Genomic DNA, 15,272 nt, shown 5'->3' on the forward strand with positions numbered 1-15,272 from the left:
CATTGAAATACAGGTATCATTATTACAATTTACATTCAGGAAGCAAACAGTAAAGTTATCGGACAAAAATGAAAAAGAATTTAGCTCCAGCAAAAGTACTCAGAGAGGTGACAAAAAAGTTTGACATTAGGTTCTTCTGAAGTCACATAAATCTGTTAATTGCCTCAAAAAACACATCATGAACAATAAAGTTCTATAGTGCAGATGCAAAAGAAAGAATCACAGAACTCACATAATCATGAAAGGCTTTTGCTTCACTTGAATGTTCACATGTTTCTCGTCTCTCAGGTGCAGCACAATAGAGGTCCCAAAAAACACTGTTGGGGGAGATAAAACAAAGTAAAGTCACTCAGACCCTTAATAATATGATACAATATAAATATTTACATCTACAAGAATAGAAATGTTTTCCTTAATTGCCTAAAAGATTAAGATCAACTGCAATTAACAGATACTGCATTTGAGTGCAAAAAAACTAACTTTAAAGCCTAGTGTAAAAAGGAGACCCAGAAAAAAATTTAATAATACAATGAAACTATCAAAGTGTAGGACAGAAATAAGACTGTAAGGACATTCTGGTGGCAGGTACGCTGCCATTGACAAGTGGCCACTGTTGATAAAGGAGATAGTGATTGCAAAAAACCCTGCAGCAAGTGACTTTGGGGTAAGAGTGCAAATTCAGCAAAACTGGGGATGATAGGAAACATGCATCAAGTCCCACATGCAGTTAAGTAGTAGCACATTGGTCTCTCTGCTCCCCATGATAATACTAGCTGAATACTAGCTGAAACTACAAGAAGAATTTCTAACAGGATGGTCACGAATTTACTAGCCATTTCCTGACCACAAAAAAGATATCTGAGCTACCCTAGAAACAGATCCATAGAGGTGCTTAAAAGGTCCTCCTGACTATAAAGAGTGAGGAAGAAAGTTGGCAAGATTTCACCTGGCAGGAGGAAGACAAGGTAGAAAAGACACAAAGGTAGGAGGAGAAGCAGCAGATATACCAAGGAAAATTCAGTTTAAGTGCAAAGTGCCACACATGGGAAACAAAAATGCTAGATGTGAAACACTGTCATATGGGAAGCAAACTCTTTAAAGAATTTATGGCTTTATGTTAACACAACTTTTTCATTGTTTAAGCAATGTGCAAAAGCCTTTAAAATAAAATGTTAGGTTATGTCATAATAACTGCTGAATATAATTCAAGGGACATTCTGCTTAGAGTATGTGAAGCACTAATGAGTATTATGTGTAGTTCTGGCCAATATGCTACATACAAGTGCATGAAGCTGGGCAGATGAGAACAACCAGGTGCATCCCAGGACTTAAAGACTGACAGACTAAGAGAATTTAACCTATTTAATCCTTTGCAGAGGTGATTGCGTGGAGACCTAATCAAAGTTTTAGAAATCCTCAAAGGCATTGATAAATTAAATCCAGTTCTTTCAGCTTAAGGCTAAATCATGTACTGAAGGACAAAAGTTAATATTAATGGGAACTGCATTAAAGACTGAAGCCAGGAAGCACTTTATACAAAGAACTGTGGGAATTTGGAATAAACTACTCAGACATGTAGTTAAAGCACAACCCTTGACAGCCTTTAAGGAGTATTTGGAAGAAATATCGAGACAGCTTAGCTATTAGCTAAACAAACAAGGTGGATGGACTGAATGGTCTCCTCTTTTTTCTCAAAGTTCTTATATTCCTATGTTGTCTGGTAATCCAGCAAGCCCAACACTTTTATTATTTTCCTTATCATTTGTATCCTGTTTCCAAGACATTGTTAGCCTAGTGTTTTATTACTGTATATTTTTGTAATGAAACTATAATTCTAATTGACATATGAATACAAATAATTAAAGACAAAAAATAATGCGCAAAAGTCATTTCTAATAAACATTTTTGTGTCTTTTGGGTGATGTAATTCAACTGCCATTTTGGTTTCACTTTCCTCCAGCATTCTCTTTTGTTTATAGTAATGAAGCATGTTGTCAGTAATTTGTGTATGGTGTGTGGCTTCAAGGAGGACTGAAACACAATGACATCACACAACAGTTATCACCCAAGTTTCTTATTAAAAACAGATTTAAGAATGATTTAGTTATTTAGGGGAAAGGATCGCTGGGTAGCAATGAATATTTTTACTTTTGACCATCATAATCTTACATTGTGGGCTTTGGTGATCATGCTACTTTGTCTTCCTAGTTTTTGTTGTGAAGAGGTGACAAGAACATGGCAAAAAATTAACCACAAAGCAGACCACGACTTTCACTGGTCTGCCCAGAAAAGGCTCACTCCAAATCAAACAGTCCACAACTAACAGCAGGCTTCAGTCTAAGCAGGCCCAGAAATAGTAAGATGGCATTTAATGTTCAAAAATGCCCTGAAAAAAATTCTCTACAAGGGAGAGGATGATCGTAAACATTTAGATTGAAATAAATGGCCAAGAATGAATCTTTATAAATCTAGATTAATTAAAACAGAAAAATATAACAAAATGCTCAGTGAAGAAGTCCCAATACACAATACCATAATTCTAAATACAACGCAGAGCTCACAGTAAACTCCACAAACTCAATGCCCCTACAGTGGAACTTCGGTTTACGAGTAACTTGGTTTACGAGTGTTTTGCAAGACGAGCAAAAATATTGAATAAATTTTGACTGGATAAACGAGTGATGCCTTGCAATATGAGTAGTATGGATACACTTTGTCTGCTGAGCGTCATGTGATCACAACTCTCTCTCCTTATCTCGCTCGCTCGCCCAGCGCATCTCTCTCTCTCTCTCCTTATCTCACTCGCCCAGCGCTCTCTCTCTCTCTCTCTCCTATCTCGCTCGCCCAGTGCGTCTCTCTCTCTCTCTCTCTCTTATCTCGCCACTCGCCCAGTGCGTCTCTCTCTCTCTCTCTCTCTCTGGCAATCGTCTCCTATTCTCCGTCTGAGTCTGTGTGCTTCACTCATATAGTCAACATCCGTACGAGCGTATACTGTTTACTACAGCATTGTGACTGTGTGTGTGTGCGCTGTGAAGTGCGAGTCCCCATCTTGCTGCCCAAAACACGAAGCTGAGTCTCAGTACTTTAACACCAGCTTTATTCAGCTTGAAACAGCAACAGCGCTGTTATTTATTGTAGCGGGATCTTTATAATGTTCCTTGTATGACCCATTGACGACAGGCGCTTATAGCATGTCTGCGATCTTTTTGGAAGCGCTTATACGACGAACTGCTACAGCGCTGGGAGACTGCGATTGCTTTGGGACGCTCTTCCGCGTGTCATCCCGTTGGGTGGAATCCCACATAAGTTTAGAAACTCACACCAGCCATGATTCTTTTTAAAGGTAAAGTGCAGGTTAATTTGTATTATGTATTTTACATTAATCATTTTTATATGAATAGTTTTGGGTTGTGGAACGAATCATCTGAGTGTCCATTATTTCTTATGGGGAAATTCGCTTTGATATACGAGTGCTTTGGATTGCGAGCACGTTTCCGGAACGAATTATGCTCGCAAACCGAGGTTCCACTGTACTAAGATTCTTTCTCTGACTCAATATATAGCCAGAGGGAGTTCCAAACTGCAGTGGCATCAGGGTAGCCCCATCTCTTGGGGTGCCACCCACAAAATGTACCAACAAAAAGTAAAATCAAAATGTAGAAAAAGTACCAAAATATAAAATCATAAACATGCATAGTAGAAATTTCATATAATATGAAAAATATTACTTTAAAATATAACAAAAATGATAATGAAACAGAAAATACACTTAAGGCCAGGCCGACACCTTAGCCCACCTAATGACTGTTCCTTGTTTTCCCCTCTTTCACCTTCAATGCTCTGTCCACTCTTATTCTTTCTCACACAGTATGTTGTTGTTTTATTAAATCTTAATAAAACCTATTTTTTTGTATAGTTCTGATCTTGTTTTTGTTTTCCATTGGTCATTAATGAACACCACAAGTCCACACTAGAAATTTAAAAAATTCATGTATAACTACTACCATAGACAGCAATATGAAAGCGCTTTTAACTTACAATCTCAGGTATAAAAATGATAACAGTAAGATGAATATTATTTAAATGTCCTACGTGCTTTTCAAGATTTTTTACAATAAAAGTTTCCATTCAAAATATTCTTCTGCAGCTCATTTATTTTAATGTGTTAATGTGAACATGTTCAAAGTTTACATCAGATTAATATTTTTCTAGTACTGTGGATAAGAAAAGTAATAATAATAATACATTTTATTTATATGTCACCTTTCCCATGCTCAAAGCACTTAAAACAAAACGATACAAATATTTTCTACATAAAACAATAAACAAGTAAACACAGGTTATACAAAGGCATTAGGCAGAATAAAAGAAAGAATAAACCAGAATATAATACTAAATGCAATACTAAAAGAAATGCCTGAACAAGTCACATATTTTATGACATAACACACAAACACAAATTATTCTGAGCATCTGGACAGAGAGGTAAACTAAAAAAGAAGGGGCAGAGTGTTATGTTAAGTTAAACACCTCCCTGTTGCTGGTTTGTGTAAAGGATTCTTGCAGCAGAGCTTTGAATTAACTGGAGATGTGATATAAAATTTGAAGGGGCACATGCCAGTACGGAGTACCAATAATCGATGTGGGATGTGATAAAAGTATGGACAATTTTCTCAGCATTAGAACAGGAGAAGAAAGAGCGAACACAGGCTATGTTATGGAGGTGAACGCAAGAAAGTTTCTTAAAGTGGTTTATGTGGTTAGAGTAAGAAAGGGAGGAAATCAAAAATGACACCAAGATTCTTTGCATTAGAAGGTCTGATGAGATCACTGTCAAGAGTGACTGAAAAGGACCTAATTTTCTTAAATTGCGCTTTAGTGCCAATTTGCAGGAATTTAGTTTTGTTGCAATTTAATTTTAAAGAGTTCTGCTCAATCCAGATTTTAATTTCACTGAAGGAAGTTGTGAGCTGAGAAAGCTCTGATGAAGTTTCACTTTTAAAACTGAAACAGAGTCAAGTATCATGTCATAAAAATGATAACACAGACCAAAGCTATGAATAATATGGCCAAGAGAAACTACAGAAGACCAAGGACAGATCCCAGAAGAACTCTTTGTGTGGCTGGCACTGAACTGGACCTGCTGCTGCCAAGACTAACAAACTCTTGCCTGTCAGTCAGATATGACTTAAACCACTGGAAGGCAGTACCAGAGATGACAGCATGTTCTCCATTCTGTACAGCAGAATGTCATGTCTGACAGTGTTAAATGCTGCAATGACATCTAACACAATTAATATGCTTGTTTGTCCAGAGTCTGCTGCCATAAGCAAATCATTGGTTATCCAAAACAGGGCCGGTTCATAGCTGTGCTGCACTCTGGGATTGCATCAAATTATTAGATGTTAAGTAATTGGTGAGTTGGGAGGGTTTAACACACTCAAGAATGTTTGACAGAAAAGGTATGTGAGAGACAGGCCAAAAATTGTTAAGATTGTCAGAATAAAGACCAGACTTTAACATTCGGGCTACAGAAGTGATTTTAAGTATCTGGCACAAAGCCAGTGTCAAGGGGTTTAAATATTATAGTGGAAGCTGTCAGGATTTTGGCATGAAGGCAGAATTTAAGAAGTGTGGTGGGGATGGGCCCAGTATGCAAGTAGACTGATGAAAGGTTAGTCAAAAAGCTGAATGGAGTGAGAATACAGGGAATGATATAAATGAAATATGGATTTATGTTAGTTTAATTATTTAGATCTTTAATTGTATTATGGAAAAACCAGAGGAATTTATTTCACAAGCTCCAGTAGAGGAGGTAATTGGGCTAGATATAGGTCGAAGTAGTTTATTAAATACAGAGATCAAAACCCTCAGGTTATCAGGGCCAATTTCTATTATTCTGCCATAATGTATGTTCATGGCAGCAACTAGTGCATCTCAGTAAACCCACTGATGGTCAGAGAAAGCCTGGAAATGCACAGTGAGGCCAGTCTTACGTCACATTCTCTTGATGCATTGGCTAGCTGCTTTCATAACCATAACTGAACTGTACCACGGAACTGAATGCTTAAAGGAAATCTATTTATGTTATTTTATGTTTTAATAGAGCTGTTTAATCTAGTACTGAATGAAAGGCTGAGTTGCAGTAGTCAACAAGACATTGATGGAATCAGGGAAGACAGAAAAAGATCAGAAATGGACACAGCAAGGATAGAGGGTCAGATATGTTCAGGTTTTCTGAAAGAAATTTAATGTTTACAGGTAAGAAGAGCGAGAGGTAATCAGACAGTGAAAAGTACTGCTTTAGGATCAGACAGGCCCAAATCACTGCTATAAGTGTTGCAGACAGACAGTCTCCTTTAAAGTAGAGGATGACAGGTTCACATTCAACCAATGATCTAACATGCAGGCCAAAGGAAGATACTTCATCTGTGCTCCTGTAACTATACTGTACAAATACAGTCCAATTATTAGAATAAAGCAAATACAATAGTTAAAAATCAAAAAAGCTAAACGGATTTATTTTACTCCAATAAGTGAAGTAAATCTCTGTCCACAATTCAATTAAAATGTAAGTTTGTCTCTGCATGAGCATGGAATGGCTGCACTTGTATGTGACATAAACACGTCAGAATGTTTATTATGAGGAGTGCCTTAATATGCATGTTCAATTATCAAATTCATGTTAAATAAATACAATCTTAAATAAATCTTTCAGTTTTACTACTGCATACCTTTTATTGCTCATGCGACCATAATTTCCAAATCAGCTTTACTCTTATTCTTCAAGCAGCCAGAAAAAGCATGAAATGATTCATTTTTAAACTGGACAGTAGCCTGCTGTTTTGTTCCTCTTGAGAGTAAAATAAAGGTGGCAACTCTACTTGTTGTAAATAGTAAGTGTTACCAGACAGGAATTAGGTAAATAAAAGGGTCTGAAATAACTAGGAGAAAACAATAAGAAACTCATAGTAATAGTTTGAAGTGGTCTTGTCACATATACAGTATTACTCAAATATATCTGGAGCTCAGCAGAGACTTTTAATGATTGTGGAAGTGCAGTAGCACTATGAGGTACTAGTGGTAGTGTTAGGTTACGCGGTTTTCACAAAATATTTAGGACACCGAAATTAGTTTCCAAAGAACACCTAAAAGTAATATTTGGCTATGGCTTAAAATTCCCTTCCGAACATATAGGTGCTAAGTTTGGAATCCAAAGGTACCAATTGAAATTCTTTAACCTTCTTTCTAAAGTCAACATGGTTAACATCGATGACAGTTTAAAAATAGGAAGTGTCTACTGTTGTGCTAAAGGCTAAGATTGAAAAGATTTATGAGGAAATCTCTTCCTTTTCCTTGTGTCTACTGTACACAGAAACACAAAAAGATGTCAAGGAAATGTTTCATTCCTTAAAGGTATCACAGAATATTAAAACTATTACAGGTGAAAACGTAGCAACTGATGTAATAGAAAGTAAACTGTACATGACTATTGTTTAGAGGAGTACGTTAAGCAAGTTTAAATTTAGAGGCGTAGGTGGAAGGTGGCAGCTTACTCAGTACCTGGCTTAACAACTAATGAAATTGACATACTAAGACAAAAGCAAACCTTTCCTCAAATTCATATTACAAGTGATACAATTACCGTAATTGTTTTGCATGTTTTGAACTCAAAGCTCCAGTCTCTGTTCATCCATTTAATGTTAAGTTTGGAGATGTATGATCAAACAAATCCTAATCACTTTATAAAATAAAATTTGTTAACTACGTATATCTTTTTTTTTTTTTTTTTTAATAATTTCACTTACATCTTGATTATTAAATTTCTTGTCTTCTTATATAGCCTTGAGCCTGAAGTTGCCAAGGTAGTCCTTGAGTTATTGTGACCAACCTAAAAAAATTAGCAAGTCGATTCCACAAATGGATGAATGAACAGAATAAAGAAATTCTCATGCATGACAGAAAATGATGCAGGACAAATTTTAAATTAAAGCCTTTACTACTCCTCCAAACATTGGTATGATAAACTTTTACATTAAGATTAAAACAACACATATTGTATATACCCTTAACTCCACTACACTAAGTACGAATAAGAACAATAATCAGAAACCATCAACTATCTCTTCCCTGTTTTGTGTAAATCTGGCCATAAAAAAGCTCTGAGAGCAACTAGAAAGAACCTCAGAGAGGACATAAAAATCTAAAGATTACTTTCCCATATGCAACTTTTCCAGTGATTTCAATCAAAGCCTTCATTTGTATAATCTTGGCGAGTGAAAGGTAGTTGGGGGCGACTCAGTCCAACTAATCCAAGATTTTCTATATAAACCTGTTTGATTTTGTCTTTAGTAGTAGGGGTAAACCATCAAACGCTGAATGTTAAACCAGAAGCATAATGGATATAATGTAGCAACAAGGAATAAGGAACACAGAGGCTCTGGACCTCACAAATAGAAAAGATGCTTGTCTATATGATGTTGTGTTTTATGTACCATGTCAAAATGGAAAAGCAAAAGAAAAAAAACCTTGCGCACCTGTTAACCCATCATACAGCTCAGACACCATCAGGCAGCAGAATATGGTGAAAGCATAGGTTGGCCCACAATTTCTAAATGTGTCATGCCCAGTGATTTTCAGTTGTATAAACTGAAATTTACTGAGGACAAAAATGAAGTTGCATCATGTGACGGTTGGCTTTAGCAACAATAAAGAAACAAATGGTGAACTATTTCAGTAACAATTCAGAACTACATCGCATGTAGAAACAAATTGGCAAGTGAGACAAAGAAGATTTTAAATTCAGGACCATGGAAGTTTATTATAAATAAATATACAAATAAATAAATTAATATTCAAAGTATCGGAGTTAAAAAACTATTAAATTCCTTATACTTTTTCATCTGCTCCTTATAAGGACTCTGCTTTGCCTTCTCTAACTCTCTCTGGTGGCCTCCTCTACTTTTGTCCACTTCTCTGCTCAGCAGGCAAAAGCACAAACACCACTCTGAATCTTTCAGCCTTCATCCCTGCTCTTCCATACGCTCGCCACCAATGGTCGATAACACCTTTCCTCCCTGACTAGCGATCTTTCTCCAATGATAAATCCAAAACCAGACTCTCCCTAGAACTTACCAGTTCCCCCTTTATCTTACTTAGCTCCAACATGAGCTGGTGCTCCTGATTACCACACCACCAACAATGTAATCACCTTGTGAAGCAGCACGCATTCACAAGTGTGTTGCACACCAGCACAGGATTAAACAGGCTGCGCCAAAAATAAATAATGAAACAAATAAGCTACACCAACCTTACCATAAATCTTTAAGACTATATACACCTGCTCAGTATTACCTTATAATCAGAAGGTCCTTTCCAGATAAGCTTACCAAATTTTATTCTCACTTTGAATAAAACACAAAGGGCCATCAAAGTCACAGCTCCACCAGGTGATCAGACTCTCATACTAATCTACAGGCAAATTGTGAAGATCTCTGCTACAAGTGTCCTTAGCTGTGACTTAAAAGGATACGATAATAAATAAATCTTGAAATTGAATTACCTCTGTTTTTCATCAATACTCTAATGACATGAAAGGGGGGCAATGAGTCTTAAGTTTCCAGAAGGCTATAAGTATTTACATCCAGAACAGCAATAGAAAGCCAGCTGTAACCGCAAGAAGAGTTTTCAACTCGTCATCCAGCTTTCATGAAGATTTTCATTTTCAGCATTTTATCCTAGTGTTGCACACCATGCAAGAAGTGTTTAGTTAATTTAGAGATGGCTAAGATATGCAAGGTCTGATTAAGACCCAATGGCTTTACTGCAAAGTGCAAATTGGAATTGCTTACAGTATTCAAATTAATTCAACGATTTTAAATTCAACTGGAGTCCTCCAGATATCCTTGTACTACTGATGAGTCTAATACAACAGCAACACAATTTGACCACATAATGAATAGTTAGTCAAAAATGTCTTAAGTTATCAAAAATTAAATGTCCTGCATCAGTGTCACCAATTCTGAACAAGAACAGGTATTCTGCACCCATAGGCTTGTCTGATGATTCTAACAAAAAGTGATTATAACTGGAGAGTCCGTTACCTTACAATGTTAGAATTCGTAACTATGAAAAGCCAGAATTATAAGCTAAATGTTGTCCAGGGGTTTCCAGTGAACCTTACAATGATAGAAATGTTACCTTGATTCTCCATGTTGGCGCTAATATTTTTTTTAGCAAATGGAAGTATTAAAAATTACCTTACTATTTATGTGTAAAGAAGTTAACAAAAATATTAAATTGTGCCTGGCCATTTACTATAGTGGTATAAAGGAGATGTAGTGTAAAGTATGCTGCTGTCCTTTCACTGTTGATCGCAGATCAAGACTGCATTTAAAAGCATGGCCTATGTGAATAATCAATTTTTTTTTAGAAAGTTCTAGACTTTTTAATCTTTCCCCTCCAACCAAACTAAAAGGATTGTTTTATTCCATTGTAAATATGGCAATAAAACTACAAATTCTGTGATTTTACATTATAGACTGTTAACTGTTCTCTATGTGCTCTAAATCACATTCATATTGACTATGGAGCAGTATCTCAAAAAATTGTTTCCGCTACAATTTTCAACAACAATTTTCAAATTGTTACTTTGACAGAGAGACCATAATCTGACCTTGAATTACTGACAAATCTTCAAGTAGGAAGTATCTGTGTTAGTAATGTGTTACATAGTAAAGCCTCGCTTAGAATACTTTTGATGTGAAGTTGCTGCCTATTAAATATTAAGAAATAAAATTTCTTGTTTATTATATTAATCACAAAGTCTGATATCAGCTTCCCTACTGAAACTTGACTTACACATTCAGATATATTTCCTTTAGTTGAAGTAAACCTAATAGTTTACTTTTCTCTGTAACTCGAACTTCATAAGCCAAAGAGGTGGACATTTTTAATGATGTGTGGTTTGAATATCACAACAGTATGTCATATTACATCCTTTGATTAGTATATCCAAAATTTAAGTGAGTTTGGCAATTTCACATCCAAATTATCTATTGATAAAATAAAAATAATATTCAAATAGCTCTGGAAGCTGACGCCTTTAGTACTGTAAATGTTTTCTTTCCTTGATTGGATTGTATGGGGTTTCTCCAAATTGAAAAAAGTTCAACACACTTTCATAAGAACAATTTAGATTTAATTATCACTCTTGGTTTTGACATTCTTAAGGTACAATAAGCATCTCTCCACTTAATGAAACCTTTTAAGATCATTAAATTAATCTGATTGTTCCTTCAAATTGGTGCAATGTTAATAAAATTAATTAAATACCAACACATTTTACTAGTAAGAATTGCCTCTTTTTATGTAAATAAGATATAAGCATCAGTACTTCAGAAACCTAATAAATGAGCAAGTAATAGAAATGCTGCTGAATATTTTAGAAAAAAGGACATAAAATAGAAGGTCAGCAGGCAGAAATGACACAGATGTCTAATATTTCAAATTTAAAAATGTGGAGGACTGTTACATATTTTCATTCATAAGACATTTTCTATACAGAACATTCACATTTTACATTTTTTCATTTGCCTGATGCCTTTATTCAAGGCGACTTACATTTATGATACAATAGGTTACCTTTCTTTTGGTTTTTCATTTGTAGCCTAGGCAGGTCAAGTGGTTTGCTCAGTGTCACACAGTGTCAGTAGCAGGATCTAAACCCACAACCTCATGGAGAATACAGTGGTGTGAAAAACTATTTGCCCCCTTCCTGATTTCTTATTCTTTTGCATGTTTGTCACACAAAATGTTTCTGATCATCAAACACATTTAACCATTAGTCAAATATAACACAAGTAAACACAAAATGCAGTTTTTAAATGATGGTTTTTATTATTTAGGGAGAAAAAATCCAAACCTACATGGCCCTGTGTGAAAAGTAATTGCCCCTTGTTAAAAATAACCTAACTGTGGTGTATCACACCTGAGTTCAATTTCCGTAGCCACCCCCAGGCCTGATTACTGCCACACCTGTTTCAATCAAGAAATCACTTAAATAGGAGCTGCCTGACACAGAGAAGTAGACCAAAAGCACCTCAAAAGCTAGACATCACGCCAAGATCCAAAGAAATTCAGGAACAAATGAGAACAGAAGTAATTGAGATCTATCAGTCTGGTAAAGGTTATAAAGCCATTTCTAAAGCTTTGGGACTCCAGCGAACCACAGTGAGAGCCATTATCCACAAATGGCAAAAACATGGAACAGTGGTGAACCTTCCCAGTAGTGGCTGGCCGTCCAAAATTACCCCAAGAGTGCAGAGACGACTCATCCGAGAGGTCACAAAAGACCCCAGGACAACATCTAAAGAACTGCAGGCCTCACTTGCCTCAATTAAGGTCAGTGTTCATGACTTCACCATAAGAAAGAGACTGGGCAAAAACGGCCTGCATGGCAGATTTCCAAGACGCAAACCACTGTTAAGCAAAAGAACATTAGGGCTTGTCTCAATTTTGCTAAGAAACATCTCAATGATTGCCAAGACTTTTGGGAAATACCTTGTGGACTGATGAGACAAAAGTTGAACTTTTGGAAGGCAAATGTCCCGTTACATCTGGCGTAAAAGGAACACAGCATTTCAGAAAAAGAACATCATACCAACAGTAAAATGTGGTGATAGTGTGATGGTCTGGGGTTGTTTGGCTGCTTCAGGACCTGGAAGCCTTGCTGTGATAGATGGAACCATAAATTCTACTGTCTACCAAAAAATCCTGAAGGAGAATGTCCGGCCATCTGTTCGTCAACTCAAGCTGAAGCGATCTTGGGTGCTGCAACAGGACAATGACCCAAAACACACCAGCAAATCCTCCTCTGAATGGCTGAAGAAAAACAAAATGAAGACTTTGGAGTGGCCTAGTCAAAGTCCTGACCTGAATCCAATTGAGATGCTATGGCATGACCTTAAAAAGGCGGTTCATGCTAGAAAACCCTCAAATAAAGCTGAATTACAACAATTCTGCCAAAATGAGTGGGCCAAAATTCCTCCAGAGTGCTGTAAAAGACTCATTGCAAGTTATCGCAAACGCTTGATTGCAGTTATTGCTGCTAAGGGTAGCCCAACCAGTTATTAGGTTCAGGGGGCAATTACTTTTTCACACAGGGCCATGTAGGTTTGGATTTTTTTTCTCCCTAAATAATAAAACCATCATTTAAAAACTGCATTTTGTGTTTACTTGTGTTATATTTGACTAATGGTTAAATGTGTTTGATGATCAGAAACATTTTGTGTGACAAACATGCAAAAGAATAAGAAATCAGGAAGGGGGCAAATAGTTTTTCACACCACTGTATATGTATAATGAATTTATTAAAATATATAGTATTGTACCAACTCATCCATCCACCTATAACTGACTTATACCAAGCAGCATCGTGGTGAAGCTGGACCCTATCCCAGCAAGGGTGAACACACAGACACACAAACTGAAATACACTAGGGCCAATTTAGCAATGTCAATTTAACTAACCTTCATGTTTTTGGATGGGTGGAACATCAGGCCAAAGCAAGAATATGAAAACTCCATATTAAATATTACAATTATTATTAACTTTTTGTGTAAGGAATCCATATGTTGTTGCTTATACTCCTATGATGTTGAGCCCTGGATAACCATTCATTTCTCAAATAATAAATTTGAAATGCCAGACATAATTCCACTTAAACTTTAATACTATCAATGTTTTACATTTCCTTAATAAAAAACTACACAGCATAAGATTTTGCCTTCAGCAATTACTTTCCAAATCTATTAGCACTGCATTATAAGATCGCTCCACTTTTACCCAACACAATAATACATTTAAATTTAAGACAGATCAATAGATTTTATATCACACTTCAAAAAAAAAAAAGTCCTTGCAGTTTTGAGCGGTAAGCAAGCCCCACCCTATTGTTTGACATGCTTGTCTCCACACACTAACATCCTTATTCACACAGCGCAACTTTCACTGAGACCACAGTAAAGGTCAGGAGTGGAAGTTAAACTTTTTAAAACAGCATTCAACACTGAACATTACAGCCAATAACCCTTCAGTTTTATGTGTTTGGGAAAGGAGAAAGAAAACCTACATAAACACATGGAGAACATTTAAACTACACAGACAATGACTGCACTCCAGATTCCAATGAGGCAGCACTAAAGTGTTTTCAATTGAATTTCAATCATGTTAGCTATGCAGCTGATTTCCTGTTATGTGTTAAAGAAAATGTGAGGTGATGCTTTCAACAGCCTTTGAACAAGCTTTACCAGCTATAAGCATACAAGTTCTTTAAAAAAAACAAAACAATCATTTATAATATTTTAGCTGCTCAGACACACAATTTCATAATTATATTACTACGTATTTGTATTTATTCATTAACTTTTAAACAGCAACAGCTAAATTGTGTTCATACTGCTGTACACAATATATGGAAAAGGATAAAAAAATTACGCAGCAACATTTTATGAGGGACAGAAGTTTTATAATAGCAGAACAGCCCTGTGACTCTGCCCTGTTTAAGCATATAAGGAGGATAGATGGATGTCAGAACAAGCACATTAAAACTATCACTTATCAACTGTACAGAAGGTCACATAGTTGAAAATACTGCTGCATAAATAATATGAAGAGGATGAAATCTGCAGTTTCTTGAAGAACTTAACTGACATCTACATTTATGTATTTTGTGGTGTTAATTGTGTATTGTGTCATTGATTGACTGGAAAAGCACAATCAAATAAATGTATTGTTATTACTGCTTTTATTTTCTACTAAAAACACATATCATTTTTATATTCTACAGTATATTAACTGTAGAAAATCAATAAAAGTCTAAACAGTGTAAGAAATTCTATAATTCGAAGATTCTCACTGAGCTTTGATTGAGATTCGAATGCTTGTTTTTTCTAGTATGCTCCAAATGTTCCTCATACTTTTTCAAGTTTTCACTGCTCCACCTGTTTACAAACTACTGCACAGTAACATTACTGAAAATTTCTAAAATGGTTCAGTCACATGCAGGCTGCTGCAGTCAGTGAACTGCAAAATAATGCAGTTGACTAAGGTAGGCCAGACTTTGACTATGTTTAGTCCAAAGGACTATGAACACCCAAAATAATTATTTTACCTAAAATGTGTGTATTCATGTAATTAACAGTTGCACAGTAAAAGCTCTTTGTCACTTTTTTAGCTCTGTAACATTTTGTAAATGGTCTCAGTATAGCAA

The 15,272-nt window shown here is 35.9% G+C and overlaps 1 protein-coding gene across 9 annotated transcripts in view; it reads right to left on the reverse strand.

Annotated features, from left to right (window-relative positions):
- Nucleotides 1-15,272, reverse strand: part of ssbp2 (single-stranded DNA binding protein 2) — a 695,743-nt gene that overhangs the window by 373,952 nt on the left and 306,519 nt on the right. For all 9 annotated transcript variants that reach the window (XM_039759281.1, XM_039759275.1, XM_039759279.1 and 6 more), the window contains one exon: nucleotides 233-317. In XM_039759281.1, coding sequence (XP_039615215.1) covers nucleotides 233-317 — 85 coding nt within the window. The remainder of the gene's footprint in view (nucleotides 1-232; nucleotides 318-15,272) is intronic.

The sequence above is a fragment of the Polypterus senegalus genome, chromosome 7, assembly GCF_016835505.1.
Source record: "Polypterus senegalus isolate Bchr_013 chromosome 7, ASM1683550v1, whole genome shotgun sequence".
NCBI classification, from domain to species: domain Eukaryota; kingdom Metazoa; phylum Chordata; class Cladistia; order Polypteriformes; family Polypteridae; genus Polypterus; species Polypterus senegalus.